Source organism: Balaenoptera musculus, chromosome 9, assembly GCF_009873245.2.
Source record: "Balaenoptera musculus isolate JJ_BM4_2016_0621 chromosome 9, mBalMus1.pri.v3, whole genome shotgun sequence".
In the NCBI taxonomy this organism is placed as follows: Eukaryota; Metazoa; Chordata; class Mammalia; order Artiodactyla; family Balaenopteridae; genus Balaenoptera; species Balaenoptera musculus.
Window position 1 is genome coordinate 14,216,352 of NC_045793.1, and position 26,388 is coordinate 14,242,739.

The 26,388-nt window shown below is 45.9% G+C and overlaps 1 protein-coding gene and 1 non-coding gene across 7 annotated transcripts in view; both read left to right on the forward strand.

The window, feature by feature from the left end:
- The window catches only part of DENND2A (DENN domain containing 2A), a 100,827-nt gene that overhangs the window by 52,158 nt on the left and 22,281 nt on the right, over nucleotides 1-26,388 (forward strand). For all 6 annotated transcript variants that reach the window (XM_036863728.1, XM_036863731.1, XM_036863733.1 and 3 more), the window contains 9 exons: nucleotides 3,955-4,155; nucleotides 9,941-10,034; nucleotides 10,501-10,551; nucleotides 11,695-11,882; nucleotides 16,373-16,482; nucleotides 17,412-17,481; nucleotides 18,884-18,961; nucleotides 22,605-22,745; nucleotides 24,124-24,272. In XM_036863728.1, coding sequence (XP_036719623.1) covers nucleotides 3,955-4,155; nucleotides 9,941-10,034; nucleotides 10,501-10,551; nucleotides 11,695-11,882; nucleotides 16,373-16,482; nucleotides 17,412-17,481; nucleotides 18,884-18,961; nucleotides 22,605-22,745; nucleotides 24,124-24,272 — 1,082 coding nt within the window. The remainder of the gene's footprint in view (nucleotides 1-3,954; nucleotides 4,156-9,940; nucleotides 10,035-10,500; nucleotides 10,552-11,694; nucleotides 11,883-16,372; nucleotides 16,483-17,411; nucleotides 17,482-18,883; nucleotides 18,962-22,604; nucleotides 22,746-24,123; nucleotides 24,273-26,388) is intronic.
- On the forward strand, nucleotides 449-521 carry TRNAR-CCG. Its single transcript has one exon. It is a non-coding gene; the product is annotated as a tRNA-Arg (tRNA).

Here is a 26,388-nt window from a genome sequence, read left to right on the forward strand (position 1 = left end):
TATTTTTTGTAATAAAGGAAATCTAGGCTAATATGAGATACTCTTTCTTATATATTGACACCTAAGTGGGAAAAGTCACTAACTGGCATTCTCTGGTTGCCTGGGTAGCTCACCCACACCATCTGCCACCAACAAATCATCTGTTACTTAGCTGCGGCTACGTAGAGACCGTATCTGGTCAGGTGTGCAGGTTACCTGAAGCCTGACTGCCTCCATTCAAAACTTACCTAGACCACTTGCTAGTTCTGTGGCTTTGGACAAATAATCTTATCTCTATACATCTGTATGTCATTGGTAAAAATATGGAATGATAATTGTACACTCCTCTTAGGGGGTCTTACGAAGATTAGTCAAATTAATTCTTGTAAACCACTTAGATTAGTGCCTGCAACATAACTACTATTTATGTGTGTTTGCTAAATAGATAGAATTATGCTTTTCAGGGACTTCCCTGGTGGTCCAGTGGCTAAGACTCTGCACTCCGAATGCAGGGGGTCTGGGTTCGATCCCTGGTCAGGAAACTAGATCCCACATACTGCAACTAAGAGCCCATATACTACAACTGAGACCCGGAGCGGCCAAATAAATAAGTAAATACATTAAAAAAATGTTTTTTAATTTAAAAAAAAAGAATTATGCTTTTCAATATGTGTGTTTTTTAATTAAATTTGGTGGCACCAGGTCTTAGTTGCAACACGTGGGCTCCTTAGTTGTGGCTCCCAGGCTCCTTAGTTGCAGCTCTCCAGCTCTTTAGTTGCTGCATGTGAACTCAGGTGCAGCATGTATGTGGGATCTAGTTCCCTGACCAGGGATCAAACCCAGGTCCCCTGCATTGGGAGTGTGGACTCTTATCCACTGCACCACCAGGGAAGTCCCTCAATATGTGCTCTTTATAAAATAACCTCATTTTCTAAAAACAGAACATTCTCATTATAAAATTCTTTTTAAATACCAAGAAGTGTAATTTTAAAAAAACTCATCTGTAATTGGGAATTTTTATTTTTTCTTTGTACTCACCTATATTTTTTTCTATAATAGATTGTTATTATGTGTGTATGTGTGTGTGTTTTTAAAGTATTTTTATAAATTGCATGTAATCCCAACACCCAGAGAAAACCACTGTTAACACTTTGGTTTACTTCCATCCAGACCATGTCACACTGTGCATGTATGTGTGTGTGTGTGTGTGTGTGTGTGTGTGTGTGTGTGTGTGTACATAAAAAAAGATTTGGGATGATATTGTATATAAATTTTTGCTGCTCTTTTACATTTATTATGAGTGTTTCCCCATGTCATTACTTTCTTTTTAAAAACAATTTGTATTGCCTGCATGGTATGCCATCATTTAATGTAATGCCATTACTTTACATTAGTGTAATGTCCCAATTGTTGGAACGTGTGTGTATGGTTCCCTGTGTATTTCTATGTATGTATAGTTAAGGGAGCTTCTATGTATTCATGTGAATATGTGTACCTGTGGGCATATGTGTATGTGTGTGCGAATGGCATCTGAGTACTTCCTGGGGGAGGCCTCTGTAGAAGAGAGTAGGAGTCAGGGTGAGAAAGGTGAAAGAGGAGATGGGATATTTTATATCAAGGACCCTTTCAGTCTCCTGCTGTCAGTCTCCTGAGGCAGTAAGACAGGGACACTCGAGGACTGGAAGGAGTGAAGCCATCAGCCACCATTCACAGACAAGAAGGGTGAATGAACTCTGGCTGAGTCCAGGTCAGCTCCCTCTTCGAGGCACAAGGCACGTAGCCTCCTTGTCGCCCCCTCCTCCCAGTGGTTGCTCCCTGGCCAGGGCCCATCGTACTGTCTCCTGAAATAAGAGGTTTCAACAGAGGGTTCTTGTCTGCCTTTCCCTTTTGGACACTACAGATCTTTGGTTGAGTCCATTGTGAATCGAATATTTCTAAGGTTAGGGAGCCTCTGGGGGCCTCTGCAGCTAGGCCGCTCCATAGAGATTACTCCATAGAGACACCATAGGGTGGGTGTGTTATCATCAGGGCTTGTTGGTCTGAGGTGCTCTGATCAAAAGCTGGGATCTTCTCTGGACCATAGTCTGACACAGTCATTCCTACGGTCCTGTAGTGACTTTCCTTTTATACTATAGTTCAAGTTTGGCAAATTGCTGATGGTTGCCTGATTTTGTAAATAAAGTTTTATTGGAACACAGCCAAGCTCATTTGTTTACATATTGTCTATGGCTGTTTTTGCACTACAGTGGCAGCATTGAGTAGTTGTGACAGAGACAGTATAGGCCACAAAGCCTAAAATATTTACTGTCTGGCCTTTTAGAAAAACCTTGCTGATCCCTGCTGGCGTCATATCCTCACTTTCAAAGGCCTTCTACAGACAATTCTGTCTTCATTGTTGACCATCTTTCCATCTGTTTCACTGCACTGGCTGTAAACCCTGAAGATTCTCTTGGTTTTATTTGCTCTTCCTCGCCTCTATTCCTGTTCTCAGATTGTGCTTGTTATACATGATAATGCTCTCCTCGACAGCCCACTAAGTGTTTTTATCAGTTAAGAAGCTAATGAGGGCTTCCCTGGTGGTGCAGTGGTCGAGAATCCGCCTGCCAGTGCAGGGGACACGGGTTTGAGCCCTGGTCCGGGAATATCCCACATGCCGCAGAGCAACTAAGCCCGTGCGCCACAACTACTGAGCCTGCGTGCCGCAACTACTAAAGCCTGCGTGCCTAGAGCCCATGCTCCACAACAAGAGAAGCCACCACAATGAGAAGACCGCGCACTGCAATGAAGACCCAACGCAGCCAAAAATAAATAAATAATTAATTAATTAATTAAAAGAAGATGTGGTACATATATACAGTGGAGTTTTACTTAGCCATAAAGAAGAAGGAAATAATGCCATTTGCAGCAACATGGATAGACCTAGAGATTGTCATACTGAGTGAAGTAAGTCAGAGAAAGACAGATATCATATAATATTGCTTATATGTGGAATCTAAAAAAAAAGGTACAAATGAACTTATTTACAAAACAGAAATAGAGTCACAGATGTAGAAAACAATCTTATGGTTACCAGGGGGGTTGGGGGGTAGGGATAAATTGGGAGATTGGGATTAACGTATACACACTAGTATATATAAAATAGATAACTAATAAGGACCTACTGTATAGCACAGGGAACTCTACTCAATACTGTATAATGAGACCTATATGGGAAAATAATCTAAAAAAGAATGGATATATGTATATGTATAACTGATTCACTTTGCTGTACAGCAGAAGCTAACACAACAGTGTAAATCAACTATACTCCAATAAAAATTTTTTTTTAAATGTTTCTTCAGTGGAGTTTTAATGGTTTTTTTTCTGATTGAGTGAAGCTAAGAATCTTTTATATATATAAAAGTTATTATATTTCCTTTCCTGTAAACTTTTGATTCTCATCTTTTGCCTGTTTTTCTTCTGAGTTGTTAGTCTTCTTCTCATTAATATGTAGCATGTATTAAAAATATGAGTTCTATAAGTCGCAAATTTTTTAAATTGGTTTTTTGTTTGCCTTTTGACCTTAAAGCAGCTCATTTTTAGAAATAAGACACTGAGGCCCAGAGAAGTGAAATTCCTTGTATAGAAGGCACTCAGCTTGCCAGTGGCAGGGACAAAGCTATGCTTAGGTCTTGTAACTCCCAGTGCATTGTATCAGAAAGCCTCATTTGTAAAGGGATTGAGCCAGGTGAGTTCCCACTTGTCTAAAAAGAGAGACTGGATTAGACTTGCATCCTTTATCATGCTCATTTTCCATAATTGAATGATGTGTTTATTGAGCACTTAATAATAGCGTAGGCAAACTCAACATACCCTTGGGAATGTAGACCAGCTTCCCTTCTTGATCTTCTTGGTCTCCATCACTGCCACCACCAGTTACCGCTCATTTAGTCCCTTTGTATTTATTTACTCTTCTTTTTTCCTCTCCCCTCACAGCAGTCCTTGTCCAAACCTGCTTTTTTCCGGCAAAATTCAGAGAGGAGGAACTTCAAACTGCTGGACACTAGGAAGCTGAGTCGGGATGGCACTGGGTCCCCTTCTAAAATCAGCCCTCCCTCTACCCCCAGCAGCCCTGATGACACTTTCTTTAACCTCGGAGACCCACAGAACGGCAGGAAGAAGAGAAAGATACCCAAGGTAAGGCTTGCAACAAGCTTCGTGTTCAGATGTGCACTCCCCCTTCCCTGCAAAGGAAGGCTGCAGAGGAGTCTGGGCAGAGATCAAATCACTGGGCCCTTCTACCTGCTTCACCACAGGCCGGGTAGACACGGTGAAGCCAGCAGGCTGAGATATCTGGCCCTTTGTCAGAATAATTGTGGTGGTCCTGTAGTCTTCCTCTTAGCCATGCCTCTCCCTGCCTTGATGACTCTTAGGATCCCAAACTGTGTTTCCAATACCCAGCCTCAAAAGGCTACATCTCCCTCCTTCATGGCCTCAGAAAGCAGAGCTCCATCCCTCGTGCTCTGACTCAGACTCCGTCACCTCCCACTGCAGAGGTGGCACCACATGGAGCCTGTGCTCCAAGGGAACACTTGTCAAAAATACATCTTTTCTGGCTCTCTTCAGCCCCAAAGGCAAAACGTGCCCAAGGGCTTGGATGTGCATGTAATGTGGCCGCTGTTGCTGTTACATTTCCTTTGCTCAGTCCAACCCCTGCAGTGCCTGTCATTCTTCATTGGCCACTTTGGTACCAACTTCCCGCAGGAACTTTTAGAGCAGGAATTCTTCATTTCAGAGTCCATGGATGGACTTTAGGGGATCATGAAACCCACAGAATCATGTAAAACTGTATGGATGAGTTCGGGGGGATAAAAGGAAGAGGGGGTGGGTTGTCTGTAGGTTTCATCAGATATCTCAAAGTGACCCGTTGACCTGGAAGTCCAGGGACATTTTCACAAGCCAGTCCCTCCTGACCCAGTTTGGTTAATCAGTGTTTTGAGCCATAATATCACCCCTGCCCCCCACATTCTTATTCAAGTGAAATTAAATCACCTGGACAATCAAGAGGGCATTCTGGGGGCTTCCCTGGCGGTCCAGTAGCTAAAACTCCGCGCTTCCACTGCAGGGGTTCGATCCCTGCTCGGGGAACTAAGATTCCCCAAGCTGCACGGCGCAGCCCAAAAAAAAAAGTGCATTCTGAAGGGTAAGGGCAGTTAGGCTCAGGTGGGCAAGAGAAGACCTATCATCTGCAGCCCAGCAGCGGGGTTGCAGGTGGAACAGGGGAGAAGATGTCTTGCTTTGTGTTGTTGATGGAGGGCAGGAGTCAGGCCTCGTTCCCCTTCCTGCTCTCCTGGTTCTGCCTCGAGCCACCCAGGGCGCAGTGCAGGTTGCATATTGATCGTTGGATGCTGGCTGAATGAGCTCCCACTGGTACATGGATCCCAGTCTCCTTCGCCCCTGGTGGAATTGCTTTCTGTCTCCCTTTGGCTGTCTTTCAGTCACTGTCTTAACTCGCCTCTTCTTGTTCTGGCATGACTCACACATATCTGTAATGTCAAAAACCTGCAATAGTGGAATAATTACAAGTGGCTATTAACATCTATACAGCCTCACCGTTATTTTAGCAAATTGAACAGGAACAGTCAAATGAATCAGCTGAGGTTAAAAGAGCTTTGATACAACTCTAAGTTTGACTATGTATCTCTTAATAAGCATTTAACCTCTATCTTCTACCCCTGCGCTTTTACCCATCACTTCCCCCTTTATACTATTTTAATATTTAAAAAAGATTTTTTGAGATTGAGGGGAAGAGAATATGTGTGCATATTTTATATAAAAATAGAGAGGTGGAGAGAAAGGTAGAACATTTCTGCCACTTCATATGAGTTTAACTTGCAAGCAGCAGTTTGTTCCCTCTTAGTTTATTGCCTGAAATTGAGGTGAGTTGCCCCACTTACATAGTGCCCAGGCATTTACTCAAGTAGGGTTTGGCAGGTGTGATCAAATCTGGAGAAAAATCAGCATGTTTTACCTGTCACTTTCACAACAACAACAACAAAATCTTATTAAAATTTTAGTCATAAAGGTGAAGTACACAATTCTTCAAAGGAATGTTTAAAAAGAAAACAAATGACTAATTACAGGGACTTCACTGGTGGCGCAGTGGATGAGACTCCGTGCTCCCAAGGCAGGGGGCCCGGGGTTGGGTCCCTGGTCAGGGAACTAGATCACACATGCATGCCACAACTAAGAGTTTGCATGACACAACTAAGGAGCCCGCCTGCCGCAACTAAGACCCGGCGCAACCAAATAAATCAATAAATATTTCTTTAAAAGTGGCTCATTACAGTTTATTAGAAGTCTCATGAATCCTCAGTTCTATCACTTGCTACTTAATCTTAACCTAAGCTTGTCCTTTCCAAATGCTTTGAATCCTTTACTTGAAGTCAAAGGTTCTTTTTCAGGCACGTTCATGACTTCCAGGTTTTGGAACCTTAAAGCATTTGCTATCCAAAACCCTTGCTTTTGTGTTTTTATCTAGCAAGAAGGACTTAAGGGTCTACTCACAACTCATCAGTTAATGGGTTGGTTGGTGTTCCTTCGGCTGCCTCTGCTGTGACGTGTAACATGAGTCCCTTCTGGAAGTATGCATGCTTCCCTTGATTTCTCCCGCCTCAGCCCTAAGAGGAATGGAGGTCCCAGTGAAGGAGGGGAGAGAGAAAGAGACAGTCCTTCCCTGTATTCTCCTAGCAACCCTGTACCTTCATTGACGTGGCAGCTGAAACGGAGCAGTTAATTACACAGTGGTGTGATGTCCCCAGGATTCATGAAACATTGTGCTGTCCTTTATAATGAGAAGTGAGCTCGCCCTTAGCACTGTAGCAGATTTATGTGGAATCCTTTGTTTCTTAGGCAACCATCATAGGCAGAATTAGGTCCCAGATGACTCTCTGTCTGAAACAGACTGTCTTCCAAATGAGCTTATAGTTTAAAATGTTTGTTTTCAACTTTTAAAAAGTTTCTAAAAAGGCCAATACTTCCAGTACAGAACACATTTATTTGTTTTTGGTTTTTTTTCAGAACACTTTTAAAACAACAAAACTTATCTCCTGTTAAAGTTCAATTATGTGTGAAAGCCTGTTTAAGTTTTTCTCCCTGGGGAAATTTTTTTTTAATAAAAAGGAACAAAGATTTATTAACTGAAGTATATATATGGCTTCCACTTACTCCATGACCTGATTTAAAATGAGAAAAACCTTCTCTGTCATATTATTTATACTACTTACATAGCACTCATGAATTGTCTTATAGTTATGAATGCACCTTCGTCCTTCCTATTAGCTTGTAAACTCCCTGAGAATGTGTGCCATGTCCCATATATCCTTTTATCCCTCACAGCTCCTAGCAAAATCCCTTGCACATAGGAGATGCTCAGTATTCATTCAACAAATTAATAATCAACAAATATTTATTGAGTACCTACTGTGTGCCAGGCCCTGCTCCATCCCATACAGGTACTGTGACAGCAGTAAACAAAAGTGACAAAAATTCCTGCCTGCATGGAGCTTACAGTCTAGTGTTCATTTTATTTAAACACATGGAAGGATGTTAACTATATTGTAAATGTCTTCTTTCTAGTTAATTTTTGGATATTTTGGGGGGAGATTTTGAATAGGTTTAAAAATTTCCTTCTCTCCAAAAACAATTTGACCTGGCAACTCATTTGTTTATTTACCTGTATTTTTAAAATCGTGATAAAATATACATAAAGTATATATACTTTATACATAAAGTTTTATACATAAAACTTACCATTTTGACCATTTTTAAATGTATAGTTCAGCAGCATTCACATTCACATTGCTCTGCAACCGTCACCATCATCCATCTCCAGAACTTTTTCATCTCCCCAAACTGAAACGCTGCACCTATTAAACACCTCCTCCCCATTCCCCCCTCCCCCCAGCCCCTGGCAACCACCATGCTACTTTCTGTCTCTACGAATTCGACTACTCTAGGTACCTTGTATAAGTGGTGTCATACAATATTTGTCCTTTTGTGACTTATTTCACTTAGCATGAAATCCTCAAGGTTCATTCACGTTGGAGCATGTGTCAGAATCTCCTTCCTTTTTAAGGCTGAATAATATTCCATCGTATGTACATACTATATTGTGTTTATCCATTCATCCATCAGTTGACATTTGGGTTGTTTTCACTTCTTGGTCGTCGTGAATAATACTGTTGATACGGTGTCTTCTTCCATGGGAAATGGGGTTAGTGTTACATCCCACTAGTTAGAACATGCGGGAAAAGAAAAGAAGGCCAATTCAGGGGTGTGAGCTCTCAAGGAGACGGCTGGTTCGTGAGAGCAAATATAAAGAGCTGCCACATGGCAGGGATTTGGGGGTGAAGGCAGAGGCCTCATTCGGGTCAGGTTCATGGTTAGAGAAGAGGAGTTCACACAGAGAGCTGGCAAGGCCAGGGCTGGGCTGCCCGTCAGGAGCCAGAGGGCGCAGATGTCCGAGGCTACGGCAGGGCAGTGTCAGTAAGAGTCTGCAGAGCTGGGGGGACAGAACCCAGGCCGGCCACAAGGAGACCTTGAGAATAAGCCCCCTCCTCTCTAGTGGGCCAGTGCTTGTAGAGAGGAGCTGGTGAACTACTTTAAGGAGGGGGTCCTAGGAGTAGAGGGCAGAGGTGGGTATTGGCAACTGTCCCTGACGGGTACCCATCACCCAGTTTACCATAGCACATCTCCTCCTTTTCTTCCCAATGTATGAAAGAATTTTAAACTTTTCAAGGCAGCAACTTACAGACAGCTCCCCTTTAAAGTCACTAGTTGGTTTGTGTCGATTATGCATGGGTAGACTTCCCTTTCTCCCAACCAGGTGGAACCCAGGAAGCTTCTACTCTTTTTTTTTTTTAATTTATTTTTGGCTGCGTTGGGTCTTCGTTGCTGTGCGCGGGCTTTCTCTAGTTGCGTTGAGCAGGGGCTACTCTTGGTTGCGGTGCGCGGGTTTCTCATTGCGGTGGCTTCTCTTGTTGCGGAGCACGGGCTCTAGGTGCATGGGCTTCAGTAGTTGTGGCTCGTGGGCTGTAGAGCACAGGCTCAGTAGTTGTGGCGCACGGGCTTAGTTGCTCCACGGCATGTGGGATCTTCCCGGACCAGGGATCGAACCCGTGTCCCCTGTGTTGGCAGGCGGATTCTTAACCAATGTGCCACCAGGGAAGTCCAGGAAGCTTCTTCCCTTGAAAGTTGCAGGTGGTGCCGTAAAGCCTGAGGGGAAGTGACCCAGGGCCTCAATCACCAGATGGTTCTGCTATAGTCAGTCTGGAGGATGTGCTGCTTACTAAGGTGTCTGCTGAGCAGCTCGGCTTCTGAGCGCCAGAGAGGTCATGAAAGGCCTCAGCAAGTCTGCGGCCAGTGTGTCCTCTGCAGGAAGGACAGTGTGCCCGGTGCACAGCACTCCTCCGCGCCGTCCTGAGCTCGGACTCAAGAGCCACCGCAATCCCTGCTCCCTTCCTGCTGCTCAGACACTCTTTGGCATGGTTCCCATGAAAGGGGCCCTGCCTGGGAACATTTTTTTTTTTCTGTCTCTTTCTTTCCTTGTTTTGCTCTGGGGGCAAAAGCTCCTTCCCGAACCACAGTGACATTGCACTATCGGAGGGGAAACATCCATCACACCATTTAGCCAGTGAAATCGTCTCCCTCTGTCTCAGCTGGCTGCGTTAGCATACTCAGACGACACCCGCCCATACATCAGTGAGGCTGGCAGCGTCCTTTAGTGTTCTTGACAGTCATGCTTCTATCTGGCCCAGAGGAATGATTGAAAGACGCCGGCGGGCCAGTGGGAAGTGTCTTCCCCCACCCCCTTTCCCTGGCCCGCCGCCCTCCTGAAAGAGAATATGGGCAGCGAAGGAATCCCAGCTGCCACGGGGAAGAGGGTGCTCACACCAGCTCTTCGTCTCCCCGTGTCTGGCAGCTGGTGTTGCGAATCAATGCCATTTATGAGGCCCGGAGAGGAAAGAAACGGGTGAAGAGGCTGTCCCAGTCCACGGAGAGCAACTCAGGAAAAGGTAGGGCCCCGCCACCATCCCTTCTCCCCCAAGAATCTGAAAACAGAATCTTCCTAGAAGTGGCTTCCTGTTGTTTGGGGTTGACTCAGCAAGGAGGAGAACAAGCTGGGGGCTTTGGAGATGTCCCCCACCATCCTGTCTCCCTGTGTATCCACCGGGTCAGCCTAGGGCTGCATGCTCTGACCTCGCCATGGGAGCAGCCTTCTTTGCTTCATATACATTAAAGGGGCCAGTATCTTTTGCTGTACTTATATAGGTACCATCTGAACTAAAGCCAAATTAATTTGGAAACACATATAGTTGGACAAAGACATAGTTTGTTCATTACATTTAAATAGACGAAAAGAAAACAGCCCCTCTGAACTAGAAGTCTTGGATTTGTGCTACCACATATAATAAGTTTCCTGCATTGGAAAAACCCACACTTGCAACTTTCTTCCTTTTGTTGTTGTGTTTTCTTGTCTAGTGACAGATGAGAACAGTGAGTCTGACAGTGACACCGAGGAGAAGCTGAAAGGTGAGAAGAGCAGTTGCCGTGCAGGGCGCGTGCAGGTGGCTGGGAAGCTGCGAAGGTGGCCCTTCCTGTTCAGCGTGAGCGACGGGACACAGTGGCCTTGCACGAGCTTGTTGGGCAAGGCATGAAAGGCTGAGCCTGGCCAGAGTGGGCCTGTTCGGTCCCTGAGCCTACAGCTCCGTTCTAGAGATCCAGGGAGGCTACCACTGCAGTGACACCCCGTTCCTGCGCCTTTCCGTTATGTCATAGGTGTTTTTCACACCTGTGTAAGGTACAGTGTGCTGGCCTGGGACTCCAGAGACCTGGGGCTCTTGCCCTACTCGTGTTAAAATGGCTCTGTGATCTGGAGGAAATCACTTGAGATCCAGGGCCTCTAGTTCCTCATCTGTCAAATGAAGTCGCTGAAATTATTGGTCCCTGTGGTTCTAAATTTGGTGATCTCGGTCTAGGCTTTAGTGAGTTTTCCACAACTTTTCAGACCCTAGGGGGAAGCCACAGAAAGCCATAGTCCAGCGCTGCTCAGTGAGGTGATGGGGACCCGTCTTCTCAGTGGCCCTGCCTCATGTGCCTCCGGCGCCCGCCTGCTCCCACCTCTGGAGTGAAGCCAGTCACTTCCATTGCACAGAATGGTGGCAGGAGAGAAGGCAGATGGGGTTCCTGAGTTAGTCAGGTCGCTGCCAGTTGAGCCACACGGAATGTTTTCAAAGCTCCCAGCTCCAAAAGCTCTAGGGTCTGGATTTTGTCACATCCCCCGAAACTGAAAGATGAAGGAAGTGAGTGAAGGGAGGAGTCCCCACCCCATCTGACAGAGGAACCCAAGGGTCACTCAAGCCGCTGCCCCAAGTCCAGACAGCAGATCCCACATTCCAGGTTCCTGCACCCCGATTAGCCTGGTGGCCCGGCGGGTGCTGCTCCAACTAGAACTCTGGCAAGAATCCCAAATAAAGAGCTTTGTACTAATTTGTTAAATGCAGGCACACTCTTTTAGGATTAGAAAAAGTTCTTTGAGCTAGGAATTACACAACGTGTTGCAGCTCTTTGCAATTCCATATTGGGAGTGAGTCATTTTCAGGCGTTCTCTCCCTCCCTCCCTCCCTCCCTCTCTCTCCCTCTCTCTCTCTCTCTCTCTGTCTCCTCCGTCTCCAGCCCACAGCCAGCGCCTGGTCAATGTGAAGTCACGCCTGAAGCAGGCTCCAAGATACCCATCACTGGATCGGGAGCTCATCGAGTACCAGGAGAGGCAGCTCTTCGAGTACTTTGTGGTCGTGTCTTTGCACAAGAAGCAGGCCGGGGCTGCCTATGTGCCCGAACTCACCCAGCAGTTCCCTCTGAAGGTACAGGGTGGGCCAGGCCTCTGTGGCCTGCCAGGGACTGCAGCATTCTTGACAAAATCTTACTGGGACTCACGGTTTCAGGGAGGTACAGGAGCCCAAGGAACATTCAGTGTCTAGAATTTCAAAAATGGGTCCTAATTAAGGTATATCAAATGAAAAAAACTGCTGCTGGAGAATTTGGGAGGTCCGAGGAGGTGTGAGAGTCAAGACTCAAAGCAGGGACAGAAATGCTTACCCCCTTCCTGTGGTCACTGTGCTGACGGTACTATCCTCTTCATCCTCCCCGTCTCCTTATCCAGCCACGTCTCTTCCCAACCTGTCCTAGAAGCTTCTTTCCATCAACCGCACAACTCTCCCTAAGGAGTGTCATGTTTGTGTCCATGCTACACACCCCTACGTGCCCTGTGTGCCTCCGTATGTGCGTATGCACGAGAATCCTGTTCTGTTCTCACATGGGTCATGGCTATGTGGATGTGGCTTTACCATATATTAAATTATGGCTCCTAAAATGAAACAGCGCTCAATAAAGCCGAAAATGACATGGCCTAGAATATATAAATTATTCTTAGCCTTTGACATCAGTAATAAAGAGCTTCCACCACATTCTAATTCAGTTCAGCCAGAATATACTGAGACCCTTTTACATTCCAGCTGTTTTCTGCTTGGCCCCAGGGCATTACAAAGATGAGCAAAATGCGTTTCCTGTCCTCAGGGAGCTTACACTCTGATAGGAGGGCATGAGATAAGCCCACGAGGACTCACGAGGTACAATGTGACAGTCTCTGTACAATTCATACAGTGCAGGTGCTCAGAGACAGGACCAGGGGAGGGCGCTCATGTCCTAGTCCCATCAGGGCCTCCCTTTGCTGCCACCACCCAAGCATAATCCCAGCATCTACCAAGACCTAGGTTCCAGCCGTCCCTCTCCTCCTTTCTCGGGCCAGCCTTCCTTCTGTCCTGCACACTGGGTTCCAGCACAGCAGTCAAGTGCTCTGCTTGGAGTTTAGGATGGAAATGTGTATAACTGAAATAAACCACAGGCACCAGCCCTCCACACCGGAACTTATTCCACTTCCTCTATCTGAGCTCCAAGGATGATCCTCTGAAAACCCCAGTGCTATGGGTGTGCCCATATTTAGTTGAGAACCACACTTGCACCAACGCATGAAGGACTGTCCTATTACTTTATTTACTTCCTTTGGGGCGCAGCACAATGTTATACATATAGCAATACTTAACCAGTGTTCCAGGAATAAAAGCGTTAATTTGTGAATGAATTAATGAATCAACCTAACTATTGAATGCTTGAGTTTCCAACATGGAATCTCCAGACTCCTAGACATCACATTAAAACTTTTTTTGAGTGGAAAGTTGCATAGTCACTGTTGAAAGGGGGACTAATCCAGAAATGTATAAAGAAAAAAGTCATCTCTAATCCCACAGAGATCATCACTGTTAGCATTTTATTGTGTTTTCTTTCAGTCTTTTCTCATAGTATAATTTTCTTACAAAACTGAGATCACACATTGTGTAATTTCCGTTCCATGTTTTATAAACCTGTCATTGTTTATAAACATATTTAATACAAATTCTAAAACATCATTTTTGAAATTACATAATGCTGCATTATGTGGGTATACCCTAATCTATTTTTTTTTTAATAAATTTATTTATTTATTTATTTTTGGTTGCATTGGGTCTTCGTTGCTGCGTGCGGGCTTTCTCTAGTTGCGGCGAGCGGGGGCTACTCTTTGTTGCGGTGCGCGGGCTTCTCATTGCAGTGGCTTCTCTTGTTGCGGAGCACGGGCTCTAGGCGCGCGGGCTCAGTAGTTGTGGCTCACGGGCTCTAGAGCTCAGTCTCAGTAGTTGTGGCGCACGGGCTTAGTTGCTCCGCGGCATGTGGGATCTTCCCAGACCAGGGCTCGAACCCGTGTTCCCTGCATTGGCAGGCGGATTCTTAACCACTGTGCCACCAGGGAAGCCCCTACCCTAATCTATTTAACCACTCTCTTTCTGTTGGAAATGTATCTTGCTGCCAGTATTTCTTTAGATATATATTTTTAATGTTACGCTGATCATTCTTTATATGTATTTTTGCATACCAGGCTACTTTATATCTCCTTTTCTTCACTTGCTCCCTCTGTCAGAAGGCCCCTTTTCTCCTTCTGCCTCCTCATTTTTAACACTTTTTCATGAGTTTTATCCTCCACCCCTATAGCCACTTTAATCAAGGTTTACACTCTCCACATTTGCACACTAGAGATCATGCCTGCCGTATTCCATTAAAATGCTTGATATCTTGCAGTTATCTTTATGACAACTCATGGAGGTCAGGCTGTTTTCCAGCCATCTGTGACTGGTTGTATTTGTAAGAGAGATCTCTATGTGCCACTTCCTATAAATGTGCTCCTGTGCATGTAAGAGCGTGTATGTGCACATACGGGTTGATAACTCATACATTGATGACAGTGTGTGTAAGCACATGTGTATATACACGTATTTATGGGTATCGTGCATGTGGTCTGAGGGTGGGTGCATCCAAATGGTGACTGGGCCACATTGAAAAGCTCTAGAACTCATTTCCCTACAAGGCCTACGCTTCAGTTCTCTAATGCTGTTTCCACTGTGGAGAAATGTCATTGTTCCTTCCTTTTGTATTATTTATAGTTTGGGGTCCTTCACTCTGTGATGATTAATGACCCCTTCCAACAACTACACCCAGCTGGTATTTGCTTCTCTGCAAGACTGTCCAAGGGTAATCAAAAATTATTGCTTTGGCAACAGTCTGAGCTAGTGAATTATCAACTCAAAGACTGTTCCAGGACCATTTGGAATCCTATGAGTCATGGATGGAAGAGAGAACAATTATACAGAAAAGAAAGAGTGACTATTTATTCTGAAGAAGAAAAACTAAAGGACAATTAATGACTGGCTTTCAGTCTACATATGGTGACTGTGTTTCACTCATTGATAGTTGTCTCAACCATTAATAGTGGTAGCAGCTTTAGTTAAATTTGATCTAGCCTAAGGGGAATCATACTAGAAGTGAGTTTTCAAATTGAAAGCCATCAGCCCGGTGCTCTATTCCTTTGGATGCTCCCTTCAGAGACCTCTTTTCTCTGACGTTTCATGGCCTTGGGAAGGCTTGTAGATCCTCTGTGAAGGAGTCAAAGGTTCTGTTGGCCTGCAGATGTCAGAAACTCTCTGCCAGCCTGGTTTAAGGTGGAGGCCGATGGCAAACTATGAGAAACAAAATAAGAAATTATGGAAAATATTATAGTAAGAATTTAGGTTAGACATTACAATTTCATAACTTTAGAAATTCATACTCCACTCACTTCAAATATCTGATATTTCAAATGACTGAAGATAATTTTAGCATAATTTATTTTTCTTTAACTGTTTATAAAGGAAATTTAACAAGTGTAAACCTATCATCAACAACACAACAAAAGCCAACAATTCTTCCCAACACGTTAGAAGTACCAATTTATAAGCTAACTGTGCTAATTATAAACTATTCCTTTTTGTATCCCAAACTTATACCTAGAGTGCCTTTGTTTTTCAACTGAGACAAAAAAACACACATAACATAAAATTCACCGTCCCAACATCTCCAGGTGTGCAGTACAGTATGGTTAATTACATGTGCATTGCTGTCCAACAGATTCCCGAGAATGGGGTGCTTTTTTTTAGCACAGATTACCTGTTCAGACACAGAACAAGCAGACTCATGGCTTTAAATATCATCTCTAAATCAGACTTTATTGATTCATTCCGTTTTGAAATGAGATGATATTCATCCAGTCTGTGATATGTCAGATAAATCAGAGAGAGAAAGAAAGACAGACAGACTAGAGATTAAGATCATTTTGATTCTTTACTAGATTCCATACTAGCTGTGTGATCATGGACAAATCACTTAACTTCCCGGGACTTATTTTCTTATCTCTAAAATAAGAAGATCAGGCCGGATGATGTCTAGTTTTCCTTTAGTTCTGACATTCAAAGACTTCCTGAAATGAGTTAAATTTCACCATATAATATAATTTAGCTGGACGTAGTCACTAAAAAGTGTTGTAAAACATCTTTGCCTAGATCAAGGAGGGGCGCATTTGCCTGGGCCCAGAGGTCAGAAGACTGGATTTGAGGCTCTGCCTTGCAGATTCATGAGTCTCCGATTTGGAAGGGATTGCTATGACAGCATTTCCTTATTGATTAAAATACTTACATTCCAGAATGTTCTGCATAGAGAACATTTCTCTAAAGCACACTTTTTTTTCTCCTCACTTCCCCCATAAGATTATAGTTGGAACTGCCCTGGGGACAAAAAGCCCCAAGCAGACTGAGCTGCAAACCCTCCTCAAGGTGGAGATTAAGGTGGCAGTCATGACTTCAGGAAGGTGGGAGATGTGCTCTTGCCAAGCATCTGCCTCACTCTCCAGTGCTGCGGTTTATTCTCCCATCTTCTCTCGCCCTTCTCCCTGCAGTTGGAAAGGTCTTTCAAGTTCATGAGAGAAGCTGAGGACCAGCTGAAGGCTATCCCCCAATTCTGTTTCCCTGACGCCAAGGACTGGACTCCTGTCCAGCAGTTTACCAGGTATGAGCTGGCATCCCATTCCCCTCCTGCAGAGACTAAAGCAAGAACTAGAGGGGGTCATAGATGGTAGACCCCATAAGTCGGTCCTACTGTTAAGTGATCCTGGTGGGCCCGAGTGTAGCAATTTCCTCCACAGGTGTTTTTAAAACTTGCCTGAAGGCAAGAATCACCTTGCTAAGTATGCAGATTCCCAGACCTCCCGCTCCACCTGGGAATGTGTTTCACAAGCTGACGTGATGGGCAATAAGGTAATTCATAGCCTAGGAAAACATTGCCCGTCACTAATACTTGTCCAGTGCTCTGGAAACATTTCTTCAGTAGCCCATCCAGCTGTTACTCGGATTGTGATAAGTTTACATTTCTGCTTTAACCCATGTTGTTGGAGACCAATATTTTTTTATCAGATGTTTCAGTAGCTGACCAAACTCAGGAGGCTCCAAATCCTAAGTGTTTGAGGGGTACTAAGTTCCTTGAAGTTGGCCCAGCAATCTTTGGGGATGGTCCAGGCCTCGGGCTGGCCTGCACAGACGGTGCCTAGGAGAGCCGTGCAAGGGGCAGTTCCGAGCGGGGCACAGAAGTGTCCTACTCTTCCACTGCCCCCTCGCTGAGGCACATCCCTAGATCAGCAGATGCCACCTCACTCCCGGGCTCAGATAATGACTGCTGTGTGCATGCAATGGGATGGCCCAGGTGATAGGATTATATGAGGGCTCAGGGTGAAAAGAAAATTCCTCGCTTCCTCTCAGGACGCAGCGACACTTTAGATCTCCCTGTCCCTGACACAGACTCCAAAGCTGTAGGTGACCAGAGCCCCAGCCCAGAGATGGACAAGCCAGACAGCCTCCTCCAGAATGTCCCCTGGTTGCTCAACGCGACGTGACTTTGGTTTGGTTTTGCTTTGTAACGCACTTTCGTTTTCCCAACCACAGTGAAACATTCTCGTTTGTCTTAACTGGAGAAGATGGGAGCAGGAGGTTCGGTTACTGCCGAAGACTGCTGGTCAGTACGTCCTGCTCTCAGGCAGCAAGAGCTCTGTGCGGAGCCGGCACTGGCTTCCTGAGGTCTCATTCACCACGTGCCACACGAGAAGGGGCAGGAGGTGTAGCAAGTTCACCGGGGCAGTTAAAAACAGGGAGGAATATTTGGGGGTCCACGTGAGTCTTACTGGTAGATGGGAACACTGTCTGTCTCCTTTGGAAAGAAAATACTTTCTCCATTGTTTTCCCTGCCAAATAAATGACCTTTCTCTCCTCACGCCAAATGTCCTTTCTAATAAAGTGTGCTAAACAGACTTTGAGAGCTTACAGAGAACATTCATAATAGTTGTTAGGGCAGAAGAAGGATGGCTTTATTGTTTATGACGCAAATAATTTAAGTGTCTCCTTCAGAACATTAACCTTTAAAAGTCAGAAACTTATTTCAATGAAATGATTATGCCAAAACGTTTAAGAACGGGTCTTTTTGAGGCCGATTTTGGGGACAGTCTTCTGTAGTGGCAAATCATTTTCCACCGAGAGTATATTTTAGTCTTTTTATAAATAGGCTAATATAGTCAAGAATAATGCATGGCACATAGTGGCTGTTTAGTAATTAGTGAATAAAAAGTATGGATAAGGGGCTTCCCTGGTGGCGCAGTGGTTGAGAATCTGCCTGCCAATGCAGGGGACACGGGTTCGAGCCCTGGTCTGGGAAGATCCCACATGCCGCGGAGCAACTAAGCCCGTGAGCCACAACTACTGAGCCTGCGCGTCTGGAGCCTGTGCTCCGCAACAAGAGAGGCCACGAAAGTGAGAGGCCCGCGCACCGCGATGAAGAGTGGCCCCCACTTGCCACAACTAGAGAAAGCCCTCACAGAAACGAAAACCCAACACAGCCAAAAATAAATAAATAAATTTAAAAAAAAAAGTATGGATAATAGTTGAAAAAGTTAAGTGGGATAATAAATTTTGTTGATATAATTACTTTAGAGTTTAAGTGTTGAGATTGTTTTCCTTTTTTGTTTTGAAAATTAAAAGTCAGTTTCCAAAAAGGATTTTCAGAAATGATTTCTCATTTGGAATTATTATAATAATGATAAAGAATAAATAATTTCCTTGAGAGGAATTACAGTGATATGGGTAAACAAGTTAAGATTCCTTATTTTATGGTTCTATAGGCCATATTGAGCACCTGCTATGTGCACAGCACTCTTGATTTGGTCCCTTTGGGAGAATTAAAAAATATGTCTACGTAACCAGAAGTGCTTTCACCTATAAGACGGGGTATTGGTAACTGCTTACCTCACTGATTTTCAAAAGCTATGGTGTATGGAAACAATAGGCACCATGTTAAAAACATTTGGGGTCTTTCCTCCCCTGAGATTGGTAACACTCATGATTTCCTTGTGTTTCACTCCAAAAAGCCTGGTGGCAAAGGAAGGCGTCTCCCTGAAGTTTATTGCATCGTGAGCCGCCTGGGATGCTTCAGCCTCTTTTCGAAGGTGAGGACTTGGGCCTCAGAAAAGGGAGGGAGGGAATGCAGGGCAGGGCCCAGGAGGACACAGGAGACACCCTAACTCCCGTGACTTTTATCCTCTTATTCCCCCACCCGTTTTCCTTCCCACTTCTTCCTCCTCCCTTCCTTGAGCCTCATCTATTCTCTAATCTTTGGGACAGGAAATGAGTTAATGAAGGTTGTGGCCCAGAAAGTGGGGGAGGGGAGAAGGTCAAAGTCATTGCAGTTGAGGATGGGAGGGACAGAGGATCTCCCCAGAATGTTCCATACGTTTTACTTTCCTTCTCTTAAGCATTATCTTTTGTCACATTACGTGTTGTATATATGTGTCGTGTGTGTATATCTGTTGTGTGTGTGCAAGATTTGTTATTGCAAGACTGCTCTATCAAAATCTTAGTATAATTTGGTCCTTCATTTTGGAAAATGAGCCAATATATCAAGACGTAGGAATTGCCGTGGTGAATTGGCTCACCCACCCCAGTATTCCAGAATGGCGTGTAGGAGATAATTACTATGCTATATGATGCCAATCTCAAAAGTTAGGTATAATTCAACGTTTTTTTCCTGTGTTAACCAGATGTGAATATATAATCCATAAATTTTTTTTTTTGGCCACACCACAGAGCATGCAGATCTTAGTTCCCCAACCAGGGATCGAACCCATGCCCCCTGCAGTGGAAGCCTGGAGTCTTAACCACTGGACCGCTAGGGAAGTCCCTCCATAAATTTCTTTTAAATCCTTCTTGAGCACGTATTTCAGTCTGAGCTTTCTTTTAGAGAATTGAAGTCCTACATCTGCTGTCCACGGATGTAAGCAGCACTCCCTAAAAGCATTCCGAAACAAAAGTCTCCCTCCTGCCCACCCTCCTCCTGAACTCAGAGGAAGCCTGAATTATACTGATGTAGTGTGACCTCTTGCCACAGTAGAACTTGTATGCAAGTCTGAGGTAATTAATGTTATCAGTGTAATCTGAGTCATGGTCTTACCTCCACTCCACGTGAAGTGGTAGTCATTGTACATTAAAGTCAGTCATTTACAAGCTGTAGCACAGATACGCACTGCTGCTGATGCCAGTCTTCAACATGGGTTTGTTTAACCATGGAAATAAGGCTGTAGGTCGTAGCCCTTGTTGTTGTAAGAATGCTTATGAATCTAGGAGTAAACAGCTGATGTGAGGTAGCCCAGCACCCAGTGGCAGCTTTGGAGTTCACATAAGCTGCATTGCTATGTCATGGGCAGGGGGTGCAGAGCCAGTAAACATCCTCACATACTCGTGTGATGCACAGTCCTGCATTTTCATGTCAGTTTTGTGACAGCATATTCTTTAAGACTGTAGTATGAAGACTTGCCAAAGATCACACAGCAGATATTCAGCATAGAACCATAGACAGAGCTTTGGCTAAATGATTCCAAGATCTCAAGCTATTTCTAGGTGAGGGACAAGGATAAGTAAAATGGCAAACTGTCCTTGTACAGGAAGAGGAATCATGGATAAGAACAGCTCTCAGAATCTCTGAAGAAAGGCAGAAGTGTTGCTACAATAATGCTATGTAACAAACCACCGCGGCGTAAAGCAGCCATTGTTTACTCTCACAGAGGGGCAGGCCGCTGGGGTTCGGCTCCGCCGGTCTCCTTGGGCTCACTCATGTGCTGCTAGTAGGCTGGGGGTTGGCTGATCTAGGCTGGCTGGGCTGTGCTTAAGGCTGCAAGTCTGGGTGCGGGTCTGGCTCACACATCTGTCACCTCCCTTACACAGTAAGCTGTCCCATGCGTGCTCTTCTCGCAGCTGTGGCAGGGGCACGAGAGGGCGAGCAGAAACACATAAGGCAGGCCTCCTAAGGCCTGGGCTTAGAACCGGCACACTGTCACTTCTGCCTCATTCTGCTGGCGCAGTGGTCCTCAACCTTTTTTTCATTATTGATCCCCTAAGCAGCCTTTTTAGATATTTTTTCTCAATTGCCTCCCCTCCCCATGAAATTATTTTTTAATTTTTTGTCTTTTTATTGTGCTAAAATATACATAACATAAAATTTACCATTTTAGCCATTGTTAAGTGCACAATTGATTGGCATTATGTTTAGTCACATTGCTGTGCAGCCGTCACCACCGTCCATCTCCAGAACTTTTTCATCTCCTCAAACTAAAACTCAGTACCCATTAAACACTGACTCTCTGTTCCCTCCTCCCCCAGCCCCTGGCAACCACCACTCTACTCTACTTTCTGTCTCTTTTATGAATTCGACTCTAGGATCTCATGTAAGTGGAATTATACATTATTTGTCCCTTTGTGTCTGGCTTATTTCACTTAGCACAGTGTTTTCAAGGTTCATCCATGTTGTAGCACGTATCAGTATTTTATTCCTTCTTATGGCTGAATAATAATATTCCACTATATGAATATCACATTTTGTTTATCATTCATCAGTTGATGGACATTTAGGTTATTTCCATTTTTTGGCTACTATGAATAATGCTCTGTGAACATTCATGTACAAGTTTTCATGTGAACATGTTCTCATTTCTCTTTGTTAAATACCTAGGAGTGGAATTGCTGGGTCATATAGTAACTCTATGTTTAACTTTTTGAGGAGCTGCCAGACTGTTTCCAAAAGAAAAACTTCACTAGTTTACATTCCCACCAGCAGTGTATGAGGGTCCCAATTTCTCCACTTCCTCACCAATACCTGTTACCTGTGTTTTATTTCAGCCATCTTAATGGGTATGAAGTGGTATCTCATTGGTTTTGGTTTGTGTTGCCCTAATGGCTACCCCCCAGAGAAATTTTTTTTAATTTATTTAATTTAATTGATTGATTGATTTATTTATCTGGCTGCATTGGGTCTTCATTGCTGTGCATGGGCTTTCTCTAGTTGCGGCGAATGGGGGCTACTCTTCGTTGCAGTGCGCGGGCTTCTTATTGCGGTGGCTTCTCTTGTTACGGAGCACGGGCTCTAGGCGCACAGGCTTCAGTAGTTGTGGCACGTGGGCTCAGTAGTTGTGGCTCGTGGGCTCCAGAGCGCAGGCTCAGTAGTTGTGGCGCACAGGCTTAGTTGCTCCGCGACATGTGGGATCTTCCCAGACCAGGGCTCAAACCCGTGTCCCCTGCATTGGCAGGCAGATTCTTAACCACTGTGCCACCAGGGAAGTCCCCCCGCCCCGAGAAATTTTAATTCCATAAATATATCGCATATCTGTTTATGTACTATGGCACCTTAGAAGGCTATAAACCCTCACAATATCTAAGGTTTTCACCACCAACCCCCAAACCAATTTTTACCTCTTTGGGGGTGCTATTCTTCCCATTGAGAATGCATATATCAATCCAGTAAGTCACATGGCCATACCCGTGTGACAAATAGGACAGTTCTCAAAGTCAAGGGGGCAAGAAACTATACTTCACCCCTTTAGTGGGAGAAATTACAGAGTCACGTGGAAAAAGAGTGGCTGCATAGAGGAGAGAATTGGGGCCCTAACACACAAGGTGAAAGAGACTTTATTTGGCCTGATGAGGACAACGGGCTTCCCCACAATTCCTCAGCCTCTGTGGCAGGCCCACTTCATCTGGAACAGAGCTACACCTTGGTGACCTGACTTCAGGATAGCTGAGCTGCTTTTCTGCCCCTTGCAGATCTTGGATGAGGTGGAAAAACGACGAGGCATCTCTCCCGCCCTGGTCCAGCCTCTCATGAGGAGCGTCATGGAAGCCCCTTTCCCAGCCCTGGGCAAAACCATTGTTGTCAAGAACTTCTTGCCAGGATCAGGAACTGAGGTAAGCCATCAGAGTCCTTTCCTGTCCTGGGGGAAGTAGCCCAGACAGTGGCCAAGTCCTAGTGGTCCCAGGGGCTGGCTTTCAGTGGGCTGTCACATTCAGTGATGTCCCCTTGCTCCTCAGCCTGGCCCAGATCACCCACCTCTAAGAGTATCATAAATTCCACCCTAAGTCCAGTCCGTCCAGCCCAGGATTCTGGCTCAGAACTATGCCAGGGCAGTGAACATCTTTAGCTTCTCTTATTAGCCTACTACCTTCATAAATCGTATTTGAACCTATTTAGGTTTTTGGTCTGCATCACCTCTACCACTTGATAGTGTAAAGCAGATTCTTTTCAGGGAAGATAAGCTCAGGTACTACCTTTTATTCATCCTAGACTTTGAAGCATGTCCCTTTCCTTGGCTGGGCTGGGATTTGATGCCAGAGCTTGTTTTCATCCTTCCCATTCCCTGTGTGTGACTCTGTGGATATCAGAGGGCAGATCCCATTCAGCCTTGAGTCTCCAGTTCTAAAGGCCCTCGGAAGAGCAGGTCCCCTCTGGGGACCAGGGAAGGATGAGGATGTGTCTGGGATATTCTGGAACAACCCAACTTCCCAGCACAGAGAGGAGCAGTCTCCCTGTTGCTGGAGAATCCTAAACCACCCCTACAGACGCAGGTGGCTTGGCCATGGGGGTGTCTACCTTAGTGAGCCCCACTGTCTGGGCAGCACCGGGCAGGTGCCGTGCTGAGAGTAGAAGCCAGTCTCTGCTCACCAAGAAGGAGTCAGCTATTTAAAAAGAAAAACCTGCACACGAGTAATGACTTGAACTCAGGAACATTTCAACAAGTACGGAGTGAGAAGATACGCACACTAAGCATACAAGCCCAAAGAGCCATCATTGGGAAGGGGCTGGAATGGGGTTGAGTTCATTACGAATCGCCTTCTAGAGGACGTGAGTCTTGAAAGAGGTGCTTGGATCTGCTGGTCCTTCTGCGTGAGCCTGTGATTCCCATGTGAGACGGAGACGCTTTGCTGTGGGACTGCGAGGGACAGGACCTCAACAGTCATAGAACTCCCTGTGTGGGCTCCAGATATGTTATCGACAAGGAGGGTCTGCAACCATCCTGGGCCGAGGGCCTCTTGTTCTGCAGTCCTCTCTCCCCGCCTCCATTCAAACTGTCCTCACACGCAGCTGTGAGACTGAGTCCCTACCAAACACACCTCCTTCCCCAATCTCCTGCGATCTCTCTTTTCCCAGTCCCTTTTGTTTTCTTCCTTTTTTCTCTTTCCCTTTTCCACTGGCAGTGGGCCACCCCTGCTGCAGATCACAGAGCCCCAGGTCTGCACTGCGTGTGAGAGGCCTGGCCCCCCTCATGCTGCTCCTGTTCCCCGGCAGGTGATTGAACTGTGCCGCCCTCTGGACTCCCGGCTCGAACACGTGGACTTTGAGTCTCTCTTTTCCTGTCTCAGCGTCCGACACCTGCTCTGTGTTTTTGCCTCCCTGCTTCTGGAAAGGAGGGTCATCTTCATCGCAGACAAACTCAGGTACCACCCGTGGCTACTCCCGCTAAGGTGTTTGAGCGGCAGGCGTCTCACACTGTCTGGAATCTGTAGGGTGGGGACTGCCTGGGACTGCAGAGGCAGATCCTCTGAAGAAGGGGTGTGAGTCAGTGGGCAACTAAGGCTGGAGGTTTGTGAGGCACACCAGTTGTGTAAAGTGAGGTGAGCCCGCACTTCTGTGCACTACTTTTCTGGTACTTGGTCTACTCTTCACTCATTCTGCTTTGTGCTGGGCACCCTTCCATGTGCTAAGGAAAGAGGTGTAAGAGACACAGAGCTGTCCTCAAAGAGGCCTCAGTCCAGGGGGGGAATGGAGAAGTAAACAGACCACCCAGCAGCATGTCGTAAAGGCTGACTAGAGGCAGAGCATCTGGAGAGCGAGCAGGGTGCGCATTCCCAGAGGAGGCGAGTTCCCTGTGTCTTAAGGTGAAGAGCAAGTAGAAAGCACATTCCGGGCAAAAGGAGCTGTCTGTACAAAGGCAGGGAGACGGGAGGCCAAGAGCATCGCCTTCAGGAACTTGCAAAGCAGCTCAGTGTAGCTGCGCAGAGAGGAAAGCCCAGAGGAAAGCCAGGAACCGGCAGAGATGGGCAAGGCCCGTTTCATGGAGGGCTGCAGGGCCATATGGTGGAAAGCAGAGACAGAGCCTAAGGCATCCCTTCCTCTCAGTACTAATGTAAATCACACACACAGACTCACTGCCCAGTAGGATGCACCCACATCCTCGTGGTCACATTCAGTGATTTGCAAAGCCCAGGCCACAAATCAAAGAAGATCCTGAAGGAGATGCAGGTAGGGATTTGGGTTAATTCTGAACTCTGAAAAAGAAAAAAAAAAAAATTCCTGGCATTTTCATCATTTCAAAATACCGAAGCAGAGCCTTCCTCGCTTTGGAGCTGAGGACATAGTTGCACAAGTGGTGGCTGCAATTCCAGGAAGGGCTGAGATATGGGGCCCAGCTAGAGATGGGCCAACCGACCAGGAGAGGCAGGGAGGCCAGCTGAGAGTCCATCTGGAAGGAAGAAATGCCAAAACACGAAAATTGGAGAACTGTGGTTTGGAGAGGAAATACGACTCTCAACTCTAGAAAACAAAAGGGAGGAAGAAGAAAAGGGAAAGAAGGACGGAAAGGACAAAGTGTATGAATGTGGGGTCCATCAGGAGGCGTGGTGGGAAATGGAGTCCAGCCCTCTCTCCGCCGCAGCCCATCTGGTCACCTTGATGATGCTACTCCTTGGACGGCAGCCACTTGGCTACCCCCAGGCTGCTCCCACCCTGCCTTTGAGCCAGCTATTCACTTTTAATGTCATAGCTATTGTACTCCCTGTGTACTTTTGTCAGCTCAGGAAGCAGGCCCTGCCTATAGCCTGCAGCTGGTGCTGAGCGCCAGGCAGCTCGCCAAGCTCCCTGGGCACTGGGGAATTTGGACCAGAGAGTTCTCCGGGTTAGGGCCCTGGAAGCTAAGGATGAGAAATAACCCTTCCGTGACCAGGATGGGATTTCACCGGCACTCACTCGAGTAACTGTCTGTATTCTCTGGAAGCCCTACCATCCCCGACTCCCCCCACCGTCTTTAGTTGTAGAATTCTCAGGCTTTCCTTTGGGGGAGGGGAAAATGATGGATCTCAGAAAGACCTAGGCAAGGAGTAGAAGGCCCACCAGGAGTGGAGATGGGGCAAACAGCCCCTTGAGACGCTTGCTTCTGGTTTAAAGATGTTAGGCTCGGGAAGGGTCCAGCCTGAGAAAATGTCTGAGAAGGTGGGCGTGGCTCGAGAGGAGCGGCCACCAGGGCCTGTGGCCCCCCGCCCTAACCCAGGCTTTCCTCAGGGGGAAGGAGAATAGAAAGTATCATCTGTCTTTCTCATGAAGGTACAATGAAAGAGAAGCTGGGAACAGAAAGGGAGGGGAGCCTCATCAAAGACCAGTGCATCCCCGCAGGGCAGCAGAGGGCATGTGTCAGAGGCTCAGGGCACCAGGACACCGGGAAGTACTTAGGACACAGATGTCTGGGAAGGGACTTGGCCACCTCTACCTTGTCCCTGGACAGATTTCTGGGTTGACAGGTTGAACTCTGGGCATCCCCTCACATGGAGCTGCTGTAAT